Source organism: Bidens hawaiensis, unplaced genomic scaffold, assembly GCF_021521415.1.
Source record: "Bidens hawaiensis isolate Kalapana, Puna unplaced genomic scaffold, B.hawaiensis_p1.1 tig00010855_1, whole genome shotgun sequence".
Lineage (NCBI taxonomy): Eukaryota > Viridiplantae > Streptophyta > Magnoliopsida > Asterales > Asteraceae > Bidens > Bidens hawaiensis.
This window is the reverse complement of record NW_027491838.1, coordinates 632,425-653,069: the sequence shown is the minus strand read 5'-3', so window position 1 is coordinate 653,069 and position 20,645 is coordinate 632,425. Positions and strand designations below refer to the sequence as shown.

Below are 20,645 nucleotides of genomic sequence, written 5' to 3'. Positions count from 1 at the left end.
CGAGCACCTCAAAGCAAGAAACATGTATGCATGTATGTCATATATGGCACATTAGCTTCAGTTAAAATAATCAATATGCTATATAGATGATTTAATAAAACAAAACCATACACGAAATATCAATTTTAGCAAAAATAACTTAAACTTAAAACCTTGTCAAAATAAATAAAAACCTGATAATCTAAAACAAAACTAAAATTTTAAAAACATTATTAATATTTTCAAGAAGTCGATCATGATTAATAAAAACAACAAGAAAGTGAACCATTGCAACTCCAAATCAATCTTCAATGGATCAAACCTCCTCAATTAGTCACATGTCATATAATTCCGTTAGGGAAAGCTTAAGTTCCGAGCAAATGAACCGTATTATCTCCCCGGTCAAAGCACCTAAAGACAACTTATTTATGGTCACAGCAATTGCAAACCTATTGTTTATGTCACAATGACCTGTAGATCCACCTAAACCCGGGTGACCAAACCCGATTAGGGAACCATTTGCAGCGTTAAGTTTTAAAAACCCGAGACCATAGGGCCCATTTGAGACGGCCAAATCCTTATAATCTCCACCTCCCAAAAGTGCGTCATGAATTTTCCCTTTCGGGCAATTAAAGATTTTGGTGTCTACTTCATCACTTATGGGTGAAGAGGGGTGACGAGGTGGGACCACACCGCCGTCCACTAGGGTGGCATAGTAGCGAGCCAGTGCACGAGCTGAGAAGTGTCCGTGGCTAGCAGGTAGTATGGCCCTCCGAGTATTGAGCGTATTTGATAACGGAATAAGGGTCGATATGAAGTTGAATGTGAGCGAGGACGGTGAATACATGCTGGATTGATAGATATTTTCTTGTACTGTAAGAGTTGCAACACAAGACTCCACACCTGAAGGGAGGTAGAATAATAATTTTATGAATTACATTTCGAAAACGTATACGAAAACTGTATCTTTTGATTTTTGTAATATCGGGTGGAATCCCTATGCAAAGCTCGCCTTCGACATTAAGTGGGCGCGTGATAGCTTCCTCAAGAATGTCCTGAAACTTCTTACCAGATGCATGCTGCACAATCAACGAACATATAAATCATTCTATCTATCGAAAACCGAGTTGTATCCAAAATAATGTATTTCAAATACCTTATTTTGGATACTACTTGATTGAAACGTAAACAAAAAAATAAAATATAACAAACAAAACCATGTGTGTACATTTTTTTAAAATATCAACATGTTATAAGAGAAAAATGATTAAATGTTGAATGAAATAAAAATTAAAACAATTATGGTTGCGGTTGATGGAACTTACCTCAATGACCCCACCACATAGCCAGCCATATGATAGATAATGGTATAACTGCACACTACCGGGTTCAGTCTCAGGTGCAACCTTAGCAATGCGCTTTAGACATTCATCATAATCGCAAAATAATGTATGATCATTTTCAAAAATGCCAGCAAGAGCATTGTGTAGACCAGCGGTATGATTAAGTATATGATTAACCTAAGACAGGAAAGGAACTATAATTAGTTAATTTGAATTCTCATTACAGATAATTCTTTTTTATTCTGTCACCAGAAATTTCACGAAAGCATGACAAATAAGGAGACATGAGAAAAAGCAGACAACCTTTATGTGATCTTTTCCATTCGTACCAAACTCGGGCCAAATATTTCCAACTTTTTCGTCCAGTTTAAGTTTCCTAGAATAAAATATCCCATCATGGGTGTTAATATACATATCATTCATCAAGTGTTCAGTTCTGCTTATGTTCTGAAAATGATGTCGGTCAAATAGTCTGAACGGGTTTTAAAAACAACCCAAATTGTATTTTAATGCGTAAAACCTATTAGAATATTATGATTCACATGTGAAAAGATGAAGAGATAAAAAGATCTAGTTGAGGTTTTAAGTTTGCATTAAATAGGTTATAGGTTTATATAGATAAGTTCATTAGTTTAATGCTATAGAGTTTGAGTCATGTTAAGATTGGGTGATCATTTTATTAAAATAAAATAAAATTGCTATTGCAGTCGATCATATGGTTTTTATATTCATATACAGCACACTAACAATATTATTCACTTTAACATGTTACTCAAATGAGCTTAGATGGTCTAGCGTCCATAAAAATAAGAGAACGTACCTTTATCAGCCAGCCAATGTATCATACCAGCAGTGACTGCCTTAGTTACAGAGAAAACCGGAAATAAGCTGTTGGGTTGAACCGGACGAGGATCATCTTTTCCAAGAACTCCGGCAGCAGTATCAATTATTACTTTCCCATCTTTGTAAGCACAAACCTAAGGAACACAATAGCATATAATAATTCTGGTTGTTTGGTAATAACTGACTAATGTATGATGAATGCTTTATAGGATAAAAAATTGTTTGGTATCAAAGAGGAACACCACCTCATGTTTGCGGTACAAAAATTTTTGGGATAGATGGTGAACTTGAACTAACGGTGTTGAACTTTGACTTTAATAAAAAAAAGAGAAATCGAAAAATGCATTATAATAGCTACTTTAATGATAATAATATTAGATGTCAATAATATTTATTTGAACGAAATATTAAAAAAAAAATTGGGGAGGGTTGGGATAAATAGGTGAATGTATTTCCGTTGGGATTGTTTTGTCTTCAGATGAGGTGAGGTGAAAAAAAAAAAGGAAACATGATATTGTTGCGGAGGAGAGAGTTACATTATGAAAATGATAGACATTGTACCACTCTTAGGGACTCGGTATAAATTTTGTTACAAATACATTAGTGGCAAAGGTATTTGTGACGGAATTTTCAGGACGTTATGTAGTTATAGATGTAGGGATGGTAAACGGGTCGTGTTCCTCGGGGTCTAACCCGAAACAAACCTAAAATTTTTATTAGGCATATGAACATAAACACGATATGAATATTTACGAATTAACACAAACATTATTTGTTTCACCCGATTTTATTATAATTTTTTTTAAATACCCAACTGGCATAATTTATGACATTATATGTGGGTTAGTTGGGTCACGAATCTGCGAGATTGACAAGGGAACGACCTGTTTAACTTATTGTGTTCGTGGGTTCGACCCGAAGCTAACTCAAACCCGTTAATACTAGACTAGAGGTGCTAAATAAGTCGTGTCCATGAGTCGGTGGGTCCAACCCAAACACGACATGAACTTGAAAATCTTGTCTGGTATTAGAACACAAACAGGAAGCGAATATTTACGAGTTGACACAAACACAAGCTATTTAACTTGATTATTATTATTATTATTGTTATTGTTATTATTATTATTATTATTATTATTTTCGCATATTAAAATTTTAAAATTATAATTTTACAACAAATCACATGTATATATAATATAATAATTACTACATTTTAGTTACAAAATTGTATATTCTCTTATAAGTTTTAAACTTTGACATAAAATACCCAACCAAGTTAATTTAGGGAAAATCAAGGAAATATCTGTTTTGACCAAGAAAATTAACTAAATAGCCTTTTATGTTTTAAAATGACCAATTAATTGGACTTCGACAAGTGTCTTTTTGCACAGTAGATTAGATCCTTTGGGCTTTGACGCAACAACGTGGATTTAATAATTTTGGCGTAGTAGATACAACCTAATGCAAAAGATGTATGTATGGCGGCACAAATCATATTTGTGGCGATAGAGGCCCCTCAAATTTAGAAAACAAAATTAAACTTTTTATGATAAAATTACAACTTGCCATTGATATGCTTGAAAATACAAATATTTATTGCTTGAATTTACCCCCGATTTATAGATGATCATTGGTAATTTCACGAGATTGGTCACTTAATTCTATTATTTGTGAAATTCCATGTTTGAGAGTTAAGTTTGTTAGAATTATAAAGTTTAATGCAGGAAAAGAAAGAAGTTGGAGATTTCATATTTTTGTGAAGGCTGGAAGGTTGAACAATCAAGGAAGGCATGGAACATGGCGTGCAATCTTTTTCTTCCTCAAAATTAGCTTTAATCAAGATTTTCCAAAACTCCAGGAGGTGGCGTGTTACAGAATTAGAACATTGATCTTGATTGTGATTATAGGCACTACTGAGATGGGTCTTCATAGCATGGCCTTGCTTTATAGGAAGTGTGGCCTTGCTCAATAAGAAGCATATCCTTGCTCAGCAAGAAGCGTGGCCTTACCAAAACATAAGCAGTTCCTTGCAAAAACATATGCGTTTGCTAAATAGAAGCTTGGTCATGCCTTAACATAAGCATGGCTTTGCCAAGATAGAAGCAGGGCCTTGTCAAGATAGAAGCGTGACCAAGCTTATGTCTTTTCTATAAAATCCATAGATTACTCTTCAACATAGGGGATGTGAAAATTTTAAGCTCCGGGGAGCTTGAACCCGCTCCAATATTCGGTGATTTTCTATCCATCTTCAAACCCCAACAAGGGTTTCAATATTAGAAGATCATCATTCACTAACCACATTATCTAGCTTGGACTTTTAGTTCGATTTCTTGTTAAATTAGACATGAATATTGTTATAGTTTCAAGCTTGTATCTTGTTCTTGAGTTCATGAGGAGCTAAACTCTTTGTGTCTCTTTAATTTAGATGAAATTTAGTAAATTTTGACGGTATTTATGGATTATTAGCAAGGATTGTATTAGGTTATATCAATTTCATGATTATTCTTCAATAAAATTGTGTGTGCAAAAGTTTGATTATTGTGCAAGACTTTTAGATGTAACGTTGTGTTAGTTGGAAAACTCATGATTTATGCATCTATTCATGGATTTGTATATGGTATTTGAACTAGGAATAGTGAATAAAGTCTTGTCTATCTATGAAAGCTCTTGTATGTGTGACATTCATAAATTTTCAAAATTCGTTTTTGAAACCCAACCCGCTTTAGTGTTTAATGAAATTGGTCTTTTATTTATTGTATGCTGCCTTTGCAATCCCGTGATTATTTTTATACAATTTTATTTAAAAATTCATAATCATGATTATTTATTTATGAACTTTTCCATGCAAATCACTAGAATTATTCTTGGATATTTATTATTATTATTATTATTACCATATTTCATATGGTGTATTCAACTAATAAAAAAACCAATCATCATCATCATCATCATCATCATCATCATCATCATCGTACTCAGTATATCCCACCAATAGCAAAGCTATGGTAGGGTCTGAGGAGGGTAAGATGTAGACAGCCTTACCTCTACCCTATAAGGATAGAGAGGCTGCTTTCGGTGAGACCCCCGGCTCGATAGTAGTTTTGCATCAAGCGTTGGACATAAGGCACATAGCACTCAATCATCGGGACACCGGCTGATCGGTGCATGTACCCTTGTCTTTCGGCTATCAACGCCACTACATGATGCCTGATTAACTTAATGAATATTTTAATTAAATAAACCAATGAATATTTTAATTAAATAAAATTTATTAAAAGAGTTAATCACTTTAAAAACCTCTTCAACCATTTAAAAGAGTTAAGCACTAACAAGTAAGTTTTACGATTTCATGCACTTTTATAGCTTTTGTTTTGATTTTATCTTGAATGTTCATACTTGTTCATACGTTGTTCTTCATGATTATGGATATCCAAGATAAACAATTTGATTTTCTAAATATTAGATCAAACCTAGTTATTTTGCAAGAACAAACATAAATATTTAGCTAAATCTTATGATTCGTTGATCATCATAAACTTATGAACATTCTTTTAAATAAGATGATTTATAAACAAATTGTTTTATTTAAATATTTTTTGATATCTTTAAATAATTAATGAGTAAATTAATTATTTTTTATTTTTGTTTAGCATAAACTCATATGCATAATTTCTTTAAAATAATTCATGTAAAATCCTTTAAATTAATTAATTAGTAAATTCATTTATTGTGTTACTCAAAAAATGAAATGTTTAATCATAAATTGTTTTTTAATCTTACTATTCAAGCTTATATTTATAAGTTATAATTAGTCATTTACAAATTATTCTTCAACTAATAAATATCAAATGATATTTATATAAACTTTAATTCATTTTAGTTAAACTCATTTTAAATCAAAAATCTTGTCATAGTTTCCTTTCCATTTAGACTCTTTAAAATCTAGCATACATGTTTACTTGTTTAGGATAATCCACCGTAATTCTTCGCCTCATTTGTTATCTTTTTGTCATATTTAGTATTATGCCTGTCTAGGATTTGTTGACACAAATTGTTAGATTGTATAATCTTAATATGAAATATGTAAGTTGAAGAAGTGCATGATTTTGCTTACTTTAAACAACATTAGGTGGATTATATGTTTTTCATGTTATCTTTCCAAATAGTTGTTGGAATAGTCAACCGTGACAGGAAACTAGTCCATATCTTTATAAACATTAACATAATCAAAACACTCGTTTTACTTGAATGGCTTTTGGTGGTTAGTTTGTAATCTTTCATTCTAACTTTCCGACAAGTCACATGATTAGCTATCTTTAGCGAGATTCTAGTTACTTATGCGTTTTGTGATCTTTCCATGTATTCATGCTTATCATTTGTAGCTAAATAAATTCGAGATTAAAGCGATATTTCTCTTTGATTGTTGCCCATGTGTTCGTTAGCTTAGTTGTAATACTTTGCATGTTATTTTAGTTAAAACCAACCAACTTGTAATTTTAAAACCCGATTTATGTGGAACAATACATGTGTGTGTGTCTGTTCACACACGTCAACCACAAAAGATACAAAGTGGCACACGAGATTTCACTCCTGTTTCAAAGATTTTAACTAAAGTTGAAACCCGTTAGGGGTTGGTGACACATGTCCTATGATTGGTGGAAATTAAAAATAAATAAAAGACATAACTATTTTCATAATATCAAAAGGTGAAGTTTTTTGTTATTAATATCTCTGGTCAAAATTGATATTTTCTTGAATTCCATTTAATTTATGACATAAAACACATGTTAAAACTATAAACTAAAAAAGTTAATTGACTTAAATGAGTTAACCAGCGAACCCGCATGTTTGAATTGAAAGAGACGTAAAATCTTCTATACTTAACCCAAGCCCATAATTTTCGTGTTAGGTTTGTGTTGTGACATAGTTCACGCAAGTGGAAGCACACTTAGATTCAAGTATTTTATCAGCATTTAACACACCTGGATTCCAAGTATTTTATCAGCATTCCTTAATTTGACCAAGAAACGCCTAAGCTTGGCTTCTACATCAGAATTGACTGGGCTGTCATATAGCCATTTAGTATATGAGGCAGCTACTCCATTATTCATGTTGCTGAAACAGATTAATAATTAGTAACATAACGGTATATACATATGAAGAAATACTACAAAAGAATCAGTAGTGATTAATATTTATTCAATGTACTTATGGATAGCTTATTATTGTAAAATTTTTAAATACATTCTAAGATTTAAAAATAAACTATTTTAGATTTTTTTTCCCCAAAAGAGTGCCTGGAAAAAAATATTTATAAAATGGTGTTTATTGAATAATATTTACCATTTTAGTAAATACTTTTTTCACCATTTTTTCTTTATCTTACTCATAAACACTTAATTTATTATATTCTTATTTTTATACACTCATAATAATTTGGTGAAGATAAATAGTAGCTTTTGGGTGAGGTAGAGACATGAGGAATGGGTTGTAGTGAGCTTTTAGAAGATTTAATTTTTTTTAAAAAAAATTAAAGACAGGAGGAGTTGATGGATGGAATATGAGTAACTTTATAAGGGGAGTCGATTATCACCTCATTTTTACAAAAAATTAAAGACAGGAGGAGTTGATGGATGGAATATGAGTAACTTTATAAGGGGAGTCGATTATCACCTCATTTTTACCTTGAACCATCCTAAAAACCCATTTTTATTGGCGCCACTCATCGTTAAATTACCCTAGACCAATTTTTATTTTTTATTTATAAACTATCATTTCAATACTAAATTTATTTAAACATAAAATTAAATTCATTAAAGCATAAAGAAATGTAGCGTCCGTATTTCTCATTGGAATAATAGTTCAAAGGTTTATTATTGCCTTAGGAAAAAGGTTTATTATATATTAACAAAATTGACTATAAATTAAACCATTAATTAATAAAGAGCTTTAAAGGTAATGGGCTTAAGGGTGGGCTTAGAGTATAAATACTCTCATTTATAGGTGATCAAATCGGGTTGGTCAAAGGAACCGGAACCGGTTCAGAACCGGTTCCATTAGTCAACATCACTGTTTAAACCGGTTCCATGTTCGAACCGGTTAGGGAACCGAACCGGTTCCCCAACCCTCGGACCCGGAACCGGTGGAACCGGTTCTGACAGGTTCCTAAACCGGTTCTTACACTGTAACCGGTTCCAACCGGTTACAGTGTAAAAAATAATTTTTTTTTTCGTTTTTCGTTTCCGCTGCTCGTATTTGTATAACATGTTAAATAAAAAAAACAATTAACATAAAATTCATTTTATTTACTTTAAGGAGTTCAAAAAAAAAATGTTACATGTTTTAAAATATTCAAAAACAAACTAACAAAACATTAAACTTATAAATATAAAGTTGTGACATATTATTTCTAGAAAAGCCTTCTTGTTCGTCGTAATTATTGAGTGACGACTTATTCATCAGAATTACTTGTAGAAACGCCTTCTTGTTCGTCGTGCACTCGAACATCAAGTGGTGTTTCGTCTTCCAGAGTGGTTACGTGTTGAACACGATCGATTGAGTCCAAGTGATCCTTCAAGCAAATGCACATCTCCACCGACTCCGAATTCAGTCTTGTTCTTCTCACCGATATTACCCTGCCACTAAGAGAAAAAGCAGATTCCGAAGCTACCGTAGAAGCTTGGGCGGTTAGTAAATCACGGGCCATGGTGGCAAGAATCGGAAACTCGGTTTCCTTTACCTTCCACCAAGCCAAAACATCAAAAGTGCCATATTCCTCTTCGGATAAACCGGTAGAGAAATCATATGCACTATACCTTCCTAGTTCGCTTGAAGGGGTGTTACCCCTTTGTTTTTTAGCCGTTACGTTGCGAACGGTGTTCATAAGGCTAATCATGGGGTCTCGTACTCTAGGAGCACTTGAACTTGATGAAGACCCCCCCGGCGTAGGCATGTGTATGTTTGACCCATATTTATTTATATAAAAGTCATACATAAATTTAAAATTCAAGTTAAAATCATTTTGTGCCTCTGTTGAAAAGTTTGGGTCAACTTCATGCATATCTAAGGCTGAAAAAATTTCGTCTATCACACATTCAACCCCCGTAACATTTAACATTGGGTTTAAAGCGGCGGCGCAAGTAAAAATCGGTGGCAATTCAAGAAAGTATTTTTTTAATTTAAATTTCATTGGTAATATGATGTTTGAAAACATTGGACTTTTATTTTCAAATTCTTTAAGATTGTTAACGATTAAAAATAACTCCGAAAGAACCAAGGGACTTGTCGGATAATACGTTCCCGATAGTTTCGTAGTTGATGTTTTAAAAACTTCAAGAAAAGTCGATAAGTCATTGATAATTTCCCATTTCTCATTTGAAAAGGGGATTGCCAAATCATTCTCGGCAAGACTAGAATGAAACATTTGTAAAGTGTCTCTTTGTTTCAAAGCACTTTGAAACATTATGCAAGTGGAATTCCATCGATGAGGTACATCCCAATTAGCTCCCAAAGCTTTTCTTCCCGTATCTTTACAAAATTTTCTATAATCCATTTGTCTTTTTTTACTTTTCTTAAAAACTTCATGTAGCATTACTCTAAAATCGTTTATAACCGATGTAACCTCATCCGAAGCAAGTCCGTCTTGCACGATTAAATTAATGATATGTGCAACACACCTTGAGTGAAAAAATACACCATTGCAAATCGGCGTATATTTTAATTTTAATTTATCAACCGCCGATGTATTATTCGACGCGTTATCAAATGCAATTGAAAATATTTTATTTTCTAGTTTATAAGTTTTTATAACATAATCTAAAATTTCAAACAAATTATCTCCCGTATGTGGATACTCAAAGAGTTCGAAAGCAATGGTGCGTTTCATCATTTCCCACGATGACGGTTCTACCCAATGAGCGGTGACACAAAGATAAGATTCGGGTAGACCATGTGGAGCCGACCAAACATCAGTAGTTAAGTTTATTCCCGTATTTATATTTTCAAAATATGCAATTAGTACCTCTTTGGCCTTCTTCCACAATTTTAAACAATAACGTTTAAGAGTATGACGACTTACGTGAGTGTATTGTGGTTGAAGCGTATCTCGAATCATGGCGGTTAAGCGAGGGTTGTCGAAGTGGCTAAACGGCAAAGCTTCTTGAATCACAAACTTCGCCATACGATCTTGAACTCGATCAATTTGGTATGTAAATATTCCGCCTTCACTATCCATTTGCGTTTGTTGCGACTCGACGTTCTGTTTCAACGCCCTGCAGTACGGTCTTTCGATGTGTTTCTTCAAATTTGAATTCGAAAGTGGGTTTAAATAAATCCCACAAAACTTGCACCGAGCCTTCAATGAATGGTCACTCAATTCAACCAAATCCCAATTGCACCAAATCTCTTGATTACGATTATGAGGTACAATACGAACGAAACTTGGTCCGGCGGTGGAACCTTGACCAACCGATGATTGTGAGGCAGCCATAACAACAAATATGAATATAGAAGAAGAGAAAACAAGAGATTAGAGAACTCAGAACGTTGTAATAGCGTTTTTTTGTATTTTTTTGCGTTCGGGTTTGCGTTTTGAGTGTTGTGATGAACCCATTACACCAAATACCTATTTATACTAGTAGTGGGGTGTTTGGGGAGCCAAAAAACGGCCATTTTTGACCCCAACGGTCAAAAAACGGCCATAAAACCGTTTCCCAACGGCTAGAACCACTCCAACGGCTATAACCGGTTCCGAACCGGTTCCGGTCGAACCGGTTCCAGAACCGGTTCCGGTTCGGTTCCGGTTCCTACCCGGTCCACCTCCAAACATGTCAAACCGGTTCCGGATCATCGGGTTGAAACGGAACCGAACCGGTTCCTACGAAAAACGGGTAGGAACCGGTTCGGTTCCGGTTCGGTTCCACCGAACCGGTTCCAGGAACCGGTTTTGTTGTCCACCTCTACTCTCATTATGCCATTTATGGAATATTTCATTCTTAATAATCTACCATCAAAACACACACTCAAGTTTTCATAATCGGATTCAAAAAACGATATAAAAACATTTAGATCCAATCAAGGCAAGAAGGAAACGTAAAGGAATCAAGATCTAAATCCATCATGGACAACCGGACCATTCGCAATGGGTCATACGTATTAAACCCACTACAAGGTTCATTTGTATGACCCACGTACATTAAACCTAGACCATTTTTCGCAAATATCACCATCTAGACACATTCTTCGCCAAGTTCTAAACTTTAAGCCCCTAAACCATTGGATCTAATACTATAAGAAACTTTGAGTCGAACCGATTATATTTACTAATCCTTTTTGCATATCGGACCATAATTATTTTGTGACATCTATGTTTTAGGGCTCTTTTGAAATCAAGTTCATAACTTTCTTGATAATCATAACCCGATCTACTCATATTTAAATTTTATAAAATTATAAGCAATAAAAGTGAACCATTTTTTTTAACAAAAATGTACCTTAAACTAGCTAGTTTTAAACCCATCGGTTCGGATGTCCGTGACGGATTTAGATCTCAATTTCTTTAGGCTTCCTTCTTGCCTTGATTGGATCTAAACGATCTTGAGATGGTTTTTTGAATCCAAGTATGAAAGCTTAAGTGTGTGTATTGAGGATGGATTATGGAGGATGAAATAATCCATAAATGTCATAATAGGGGTATTTATACTTTAAGCCCACACTAAACCCATTACCTTTAAAGCCCTTTATTATTTAGTAATGGTTTAATTAATAATTATCCATAAATAAATAAATAAAATCTTTTAATTAATATTCTAATGGCCATTCCCACTTTAGTAGGATGGTAAAGTGATTAAGGTGTGAAATAGAAGGTTAAAGGTTCAAATCCTATATGGTGCAACATTTAGCTGTTCAAAAGAAATTTATTATTCTAATGAGAAATACCGAACGTTACAATAAAACACAATACCGCATTCATTAAAATAAAAATAAAACACTATAAAAACAAAAAAAAAAGATTCATTCTCGACATTCGAAGCGCCAATGTCAGGATCGTCACGTCGCGGAGGTTGAATGATTGGATGATCTTTCTAAATGTTCTGCACTACCAAGGGTTTAAATGCATTTCTATGGTTGTTTCCTACTCGCTAAAGGCCTTGACAATTGCCTCACCATATATTCTTCCCTCAAGTGCGCATGAAGAGGAATGGGTAGAAATATCCATTTCAAAGCTGTCGCACCCTAACCGATAGTAAATTATAGGACATGGAGTGACGATTGTACATAGTTGATGACACTAATTTAAGTTCATTATTTAATCAAACCAAATTTCTATTGTCACACATAACAAATGGTTTCAACAAAACATAAATAAAAATAATATAAAATTAGCAACAATCGTCTATATACTTAAACCGAATATCGTAATATGTATGAAAATGGGGTCAACTAAAATAGTTGGTGAGTAAACATAAGTTTAGAATACATATATAATAGAATAAAAAAGCAATTCATAGGCTTGAATAAAAATGCAATTCATAAGCTTGTGATAAATTCCAAGCAAATATGAATTAATAAATGCATGATCAAACATTTATTGACTAGATTCATTAACTCGCAAGTTAGCCTTAGAATAGGTTGGTTTGGATCGTCCAAATGCACTCTATAGGGTAAAAAGATGGACGGGTGTCAACCAATAAATCTATTATCGTCATCGTTGATTTGTATAGGTAAAGATTGACGGGTGTCAATCAATAAATAATCACATATTTTAACATCTATTATATATTAAAGCACGTAGATAGAATTGAATCGCATAGTTTATGAAAATTGAATTTGAATAATGTATAGATGTCACACTCCAAAAACTTAAAAATAAAAGGGGTATAAATACTCATCTTAATAAAATTCGATGAACTAGTCTTTGTGTCGAGTTTGACTGAATGTGGTGAAGAGTCTCAACATGTTATCCTTGTTGTATGAACGTGTACTAGAATTAATAACGGGTTGAAAAGAAATGGGAAATTCTAAGTCTATAAATGGGTTTAAACAAATGAGTTAAATTGGGTATAAATAATTTAATAATTCAAGATTTATAAATGTATAAATATATAAAGTAAACACGTTTGAAACAATTAATCAAATATATAATTGATTTATTAATTAATTTTTTAATGACTTTTCACAAATATGTTTATTGTAATAATTAATCTATTTAATAAATCATTAAATTCAGTATTTTATAATAAATTAAAACAAAAGATGCTTAAATAAATTAGTTTTGTTAAAGTATTAATTTGTTTATATTTATTTAAGGAAAATTGGATTTTAATAATATCATCTTTTTGCAGTTGGCCGATAATAATATGACCTTAAAAAATAGTTGTCGTCAGTCCCAACTTCAGACTAATTGTTTTCCTTGGACCTCGGTAGAAAAACCTTAGCGTTGTTATGTTTTTTTTTTTCAAAATTTCAAACTGATATTTAGGGCTTTTGGTCGGAATGAGAATACGAGTCTATTGATGTAAAACTTATCTCGAAACGATGCTCCAAATGACTTGATTTTTGTTAATTAGAAGTTTAAACACCTGAATTGAAGCACCGTTTCGTTGTTTGGACCACTGTTTCAAGGTAAGCTTCACATCAATCGACTCATATCCTCATTCCGATCAAAATCCCAAAAACATAATCTGACGTAGGTCTAATGAAAACAATTAGTCTGAAAGTTGGGACCGACGACAACTATTTTTTAAAGTATTTATGATTTTGTTTACAAACTACAATTCATTACATGGACTTGTGTATTACTTGATTACTTGCTCGAACTTACTTGCACGTGGTAGCCTCAATAAGTATGATCATATGCCCCCCTTTACACTCAGGACCATTTTGTTATGAATGGAAAAGGGCCTCATTATCCGAGTACGTTGGTTGTTACCAACTGGAAAGGACCTTACTTGCGCGATTATCCGAGTACGTTGGTTGTTACCAACTGGAAAGGACCTTACTTGCTCGATTACACTTGCTCATGGAATTGTACGGTTTTTACGTATTTATATCAAACTGTGTGAACTCACCAACTATTTAGTTAGTTGACATTATTTTATACATATGCTACAGGTACCAATATTAGAGGATGATGCCATGACGAAGACACTAGACTTAGGATATTTTGAATAAATGGATAAGTTTATTTGGTTTTCTTTTATCGAATGTATTTCTTTTATTGAATGTATTTCTTGTTTAAACCTATACGTCACACTCGGGGGTTTCTGCTTACGCCGGGGTGTTACAAACGAAGGTCCAATGAAAACAATTTGTGTGAAAGTTGAGACGGGTGATAGCTATTTTCTGAGGTGAGATTATTAACGTCCAACTGCAAAAAGCTATGATTATTAAAATCCAAATTGCCTTTATTTAACTAATTTTGACTAAATAAAAGAAATAATTTTAATATAAATTATTTCATGATTCAGTTTATGTTAATCCCTCAATTTCCATACGTGGGGTTTTACCATGAGCCACGCGACATACTAGGACCTTAGTCATTAGTTACATCAAACGACATCTATGTTTATTTAAAATCATAATTGCCAAAGCGGGAAAACGTTTCAGAGTTTAGAGTTTTAATAGTGGAAGCATAATATGCGGGAACGACTTCCCAAACCATAACAAGGTAGCCAAATGTGCAAAACACCGCATCCCGAAAGTTCAATTATTTGAAAAACCAAAAGTTCATAGTTAATGTTTATGCGTGACATGAATGTGACTCCTATCCGTGCACGTTGCTCTAGAGACTTGAGAAAGAAATGATAAAGCGTCAACACAATGGTTGGTGAGTTCACAAGCTTGTATCTAAAAACAAGTTCTTCAAATGTACAGAAGAGTTTTATGATCACTATTTAATTACTCTAGTTAACATGATATGATAGTGTGCGGTCCGTCGCAAACGAAGCTGAAATGTGGTTTGTTTGTGCTTCCAGCCAAGTCTTTACTATAACTTGTCAATGTCTTAGGGCAATGTTAGACTCGTTCGACCTCGAGTCGAGTTAGAGCGACTAATGCGAGTGGTGTTTGTCAAACCAAATAGAACTACTCAATATTACCTATAGAATTTGTTCATGTGTCACCATGGATTCCTTCTAACAAATGAGTAAATATAATTTATATCAATAACGAAAATCAATATTAAACTTTAATTGTTGAAACATTCATGTATCCAAGGGTTTACATCAACAAAATGAGTAAAATATATATCAATAACGAAAATCAATATTAAAATTTAATTGTTGAAACATCCATGTTTCACTATGGTTTTATTTCAACAAAATGAGTAAAATATATGTCAATAAAACGATACCCAATAATTAACTTAAATCGTTGAAAGAAAAGGTTTCATTGAAATTTATATTTCCATCAATTTGACGCTACAACAAAACTTTAAATAAAATGATAAAAGAATAATTTTGAATTTAAAGATAAAATAAATTTAAAAACTCCAAATAAAGTGTAATATGATTTTCTTGAAATTTGAGGATGGGTCAAAATTTGAGAAATTGATATATCATGAATAATGTGAGATTAAACTAAAATAACTAGAAGATTTAAGACATTGTGAATTATTTGAGAATTAAATAATTTGAGGTTTCGAAACATTGTGGATAATTCAAAAATAAAATGAGTAAATAAATAAAATATGAATCATGAAGGAAATATTAAATTTTTTATTGAAAATTAGAACTTCTCACGAACCACCGTGACACTATGTGTTCTAACAACGAAATAAATAGATTAAATTCACGACTGATAAATTGGTTCCTCCATGAGTCTTCCTTGGCATTTAAAATGGCTAATACTAATTAACGAATCATCGAGACAAGGGAGTTGAACCTCCCACGAGAGTTCTATGGAATTTTAAATGGTTCAACTAAATAACGAATAATCGAAATCATAATGGGTAGTTGAATCATCTTGTGGGTCACCACGATTAACGATGCTTTAACAAAATATAATGATTAAAAAAACAGGTTGAGAATAAATAGTTGGAGTATCTGTGGATACCTAACTAAACATAAACAAATAAAAATAAAATAATCAGAAATCCGAATTTAGCCACGAAATCACCGTGAATTTGTTTTTTTATTTTAGGAATGTAGACTGTTGGTTAAGTTGACCACTCAAGGTTTTAAATCACATGACGTATGGTTTCGCTTTGGCCTATAAGTTCAAACATTATGGTTGGGAATACGCTAGGAAAGGAATAGCATCTTTCCTTAGAGCATTCCCATCCTACTCCCTATCTCTAAATTAAAAATTACACTAAAACTCACAACATTTTCTTTCTCCATTTCAATTAAATAATACTTTTTATACCTTTTATCATTACCTTTTCTCTTTCCTTCACTCACAACCACTCTCAAAATATATTAAAAAATTATAGGGGATGAACAGTAACTTTTCAAATATACAGAAAAATCAATACTTTTTCTAAAATATACAAAACTCTTCACTCACAATACCCTGAATGACTCTCAAAATTATAAAAACACCCTTCACACAAACTAAAGGGTTGGATGAGAATGCTCTTAGGCCCGACTCATAATGTTCTTTCTCTTTCAATTACAACGAAAACCTATCATATGTTCAAGCCTTAAGAAGAGATGAGTAAAAATAAAACCGTGGGAATTCTTATGGAATTTCCCCAAATAAAATAATCAATCTAGGGTTTTGAAAAATGATCTGAGATTTATAAATAGCCTCGGAATTGTGTACAATAATATAAATAATTAATTAAAAGTTAATCTATGAACAAGAAAAGGAAAACAAGTAGGGCACACGTATAAACATGTATACGGACCCTAAACATGCTACTAGGTCGTTATGTCTGACCACCTATCTTATAGCCTTCATTTGTGATACCAATTTGTCACACCCCAACCTAACGATGGAACATGCCGGGACGCGACAATATTTAAATCATAGCTTAAAGACACTAAAATAAATATAAAGTGTCAATATCTAATTTATTTATTCAAATCATCGTATACGAGAATTTAAAAAAAAAGAATTCAAAACAATTGTATCATACTTAACACATAAATTGTTCCTTATTTTAATAAAACCTAATGTCCAACTAAGTCTTGCATCTTCAATCATCCCAAATAGCTACCAGCGATATGCGTAAAAATAAATATATTTTTTTAACATAAAGTTGAGCAAGTAATCACAATCTGAGATATATATATATATATATATATATATATATATATATATATAAAATAATAAAAATGACAACTCCTTGCGATATCATGCATTAATTAAACTAGCGTAACAAGATCGATGTCGAAAGGTCAATCAAAAACATTTATAAACATTACCTATACTAGCCAGGGCAAGTAAGGTGTTGAATTCACAGGGAATCAGTGAAAAGTGCTACTATAGTTTATTGTTTACTAATTAATTAACCTAAGGCGGACAGACGATGTCAAGCAGGTTAAATATTGATTTGATTGTAAAACAATTAGAGAAAACAGTGACACACTTCAGGTTCAGGTAATGCAATGAACTGACTGATTAAACTTATACCAATTGGGGAATCACATAGACATAATTTATTTACTAGAATAAGAAAATAATTACTAGACACAATAATTTGGTTATGATGATTCACAGAACTTAATCCGAAGAATTGACACAACTGAACACGGTCTATGTAATTACCAGTTCATTAATACGAAACTTAGCATCTATCAATGATTAATGGTAAACGGTTCAATGACGATAAGAACTTAATCCTAAATGTTGATGAACACAAACCAAATAATTGATGATAAACGAAAGTTCCAGAAACACAACTGTTTAATCAATTCCAATAAACATATAGATTCAATCAATCAAAAGATTAATCAAAACTAAATCCCAATACATGTAATGTACATAAAAATAATCAGTTCATATACAAACCCTACACCTGAAGTGGTCATGAGTGGTTTAGCCTTGCCTTTGCATCATGATTAGCTCGATTATGGGTTGGAAGGATCAAACCATGGGAGATTGTGGTGATTGGTAGGTGTTAGGATGGTGGAAAATGGCTTCCTAGTACTCCAAAACGGCTAGGAGAATTCTTTTCGTAACCCTCATGTTATATTTATATATGGAGGCAAAAACCTAAAATCCGCGTCTTTTTACGAACTAGGCCGTAATTTGTGCTTATAAGACCGCAACTTGCGGCCTCTCTTCCAAAATTGCCTGATCTGCGCCCCTGCTTGCGGTGATAGACCCCCTCGCACTGGTTTGCCCATAACTTCTTTGTTATAGCTCCGTTTTACGCACCGTTTTCGGCCACATCTTCATCTTCAAATTCTCTATCATTCCATGCAATAAAATCTTCATTTTCATTCCATCTCGTATGCGCCAATTTATCTCCTTTAAGCTCCACTCACCTGTAAACGTAAAACCACTCAAAGTAATCGTATCCAAGACATTTAAACACACAAAATACACAATATAACTTACTTAACACACAATATTTTACCCACACATCACATTCCCACACTTATCCTTTTCCATCCCGAAAAAGATGTACAATGAAATCAGAACCGGAAACTGTTTTTACTAAATACTCAATTTATTTTTATTATTAACAGATAACACAAAAACTGCGATTGTCGATATTGCTATCCACTTAAACCCATGCCCTAATACTTACCGGGACAATAAGGTGTGACGATTTCATTATTTTATATGATTAAGTGGAGCCCACACATTAAAGCCCTGAAGCCGCCTTACCATGCTTCATTATGGTTTACCGAGCCAAACCACCCCAACTTGACTTGAACCTTAGAGTTAGATGATCAAAACTATACATAACCATGTGTACAATTTTGAGCCATATGTAATAGCTAAAACAATCAAGGATATATCATCCAACCTAAACTTAAGCATCAAAGTCTACTAGAATGGCCATTTGTTACAATTAAGGTGCAATTAGGTTACTAACTAGCAAATAACCCCCACTACATGGTATACCCCCGTTATAAAGCAACACCCCAAAGTCCATCTCCATGGGTGAGTTTGCACGAATTCATCTGTAGGGCTTACATGTGACGTGTCCCGCGTGGTATGTTTCTTAATGGTAATGAGACAAGAGCACGGGGACCCCACATGACTAACAGCGTGGATGATCAAGTCAGTAGTGTAATTGTACTTTAAAAGCACGTAATGATCATGTTTAATGACTTATAGTTGGCAGATAAACTGCGGGTTTGCTCTTTGAGATCTTTTAATATTCATAAATCCACATAGGAGATGTGAATACCCAAATGATATACTGTAACATCCAACTTTTGATTAAATAAACAACAGAAAGTTTTGTTAATAGTGTGTGTCATTAAAATAGTATTGTGTTAAGTGTTTGGGAAGTAGGAGTTGGGAATGGGTGGTGGGACCCATGAAACCCCCTATATATAACCCAACCACTTCTTCCTTTTCTTTTCATTTCTCATCCAAACACACACACTTAAGAACACACACACACTTTCTCTCTACACTCCGGATCCAAATCCATGTAAAAAAACGAAGAAGAAGAAGAAGAAGGGAGGAAGAATCTCGTGTGTAGACATCATCAAATAACAAGAATCATCGTCCAGATCTACGTATTGTCCGGATCTGAACTCGAACCCAAAGCAAAGGTAGGTTTCGGTTTAAATGGTTAAGTTTTATGGTTAGAATCGTCATGCAAACAGATATAATGATAGATCGGGTTGTAAAATGTAAGATATATATAAACTTGGTAAGTTATAACCTCTTAGGTGCACTTTGTGATAAAAAGGTGGTGTTTGGACTTTGAGAGATGGGTTCAGGATCAGGTGCATGGGGTCGGAATGTGTCAAAAGTTGGGAAAGAGTAAAAAAATCAGGTCCTGAGGAAGAGCCACGAAGTAAAATGGCTTAAAAATGGTAAAAGCGATGAAAGGCAAGCATTTCGCTTCGCTCAGCCATGAGAAGCGAAACAGGCATTTCGCTTCGCTTAGCCATGCATGCGAAGCGAAACAGTTTCATGCGAAGCGAAACTCTTCCATGCAAAATTTTATAAAATTCATTTTCTGATGCATTTTTGTTAAAGGACTGTTAACAAAAATAAAATTTTTCCGAGCTGACCTGGCAGCTTAACCCCAGCCAGGGGCGCTGCCCCTTGGACCCTGCTAGGGGCTGCCGCCCCTAGACCCCGCTACCAGGGGCACTGCCCTCGGACCCCCGTGAGTTGAGGGTGTCATTGACTTAGATATAAGAAGCAGTAGTAATGGATATTTGACACTCGTAATGAGTTATACAGTTAGTCGTGCACAGCTAAAGAAGGGCATTACTATTAACGGCGAGAGAAACCGAATTCAGGTGAGATTCTAGCCCCTTTATCCGTTATGTTTTTGGGGCTGCATGCATACTCCTTTGTGATAGTTGTTAATACACTTAACTTATGTGATAAGTGTAT

General features: G+C 33.5%; 1 protein-coding gene across 1 annotated transcript; it reads right to left on the bottom strand.

Moving 5' to 3' along the window:
* Positions 1 to 66: 66 nt before the first annotated feature.
* LOC143536642 (uncharacterized) lies at positions 67 to 7,276 on the bottom strand. Its single transcript, XM_077030583.1, has 6 exons — positions 7,148 to 7,276; positions 2,139 to 2,299; positions 1,626 to 1,698; positions 1,305 to 1,499; positions 968 to 1,058; positions 67 to 885 (listed from the first exon to the last, which is right to left on the bottom strand). Exons 1-6 carry the CDS (start codon positions 7,274 to 7,276, stop codon positions 314 to 316), a joined length of 1,221 nt encoding a protein of 406 aa, XP_076886698.1. The 3' UTR covers positions 67 to 313.
* Positions 7,277 to 20,645: the final 13,369 nt, after the last annotated feature.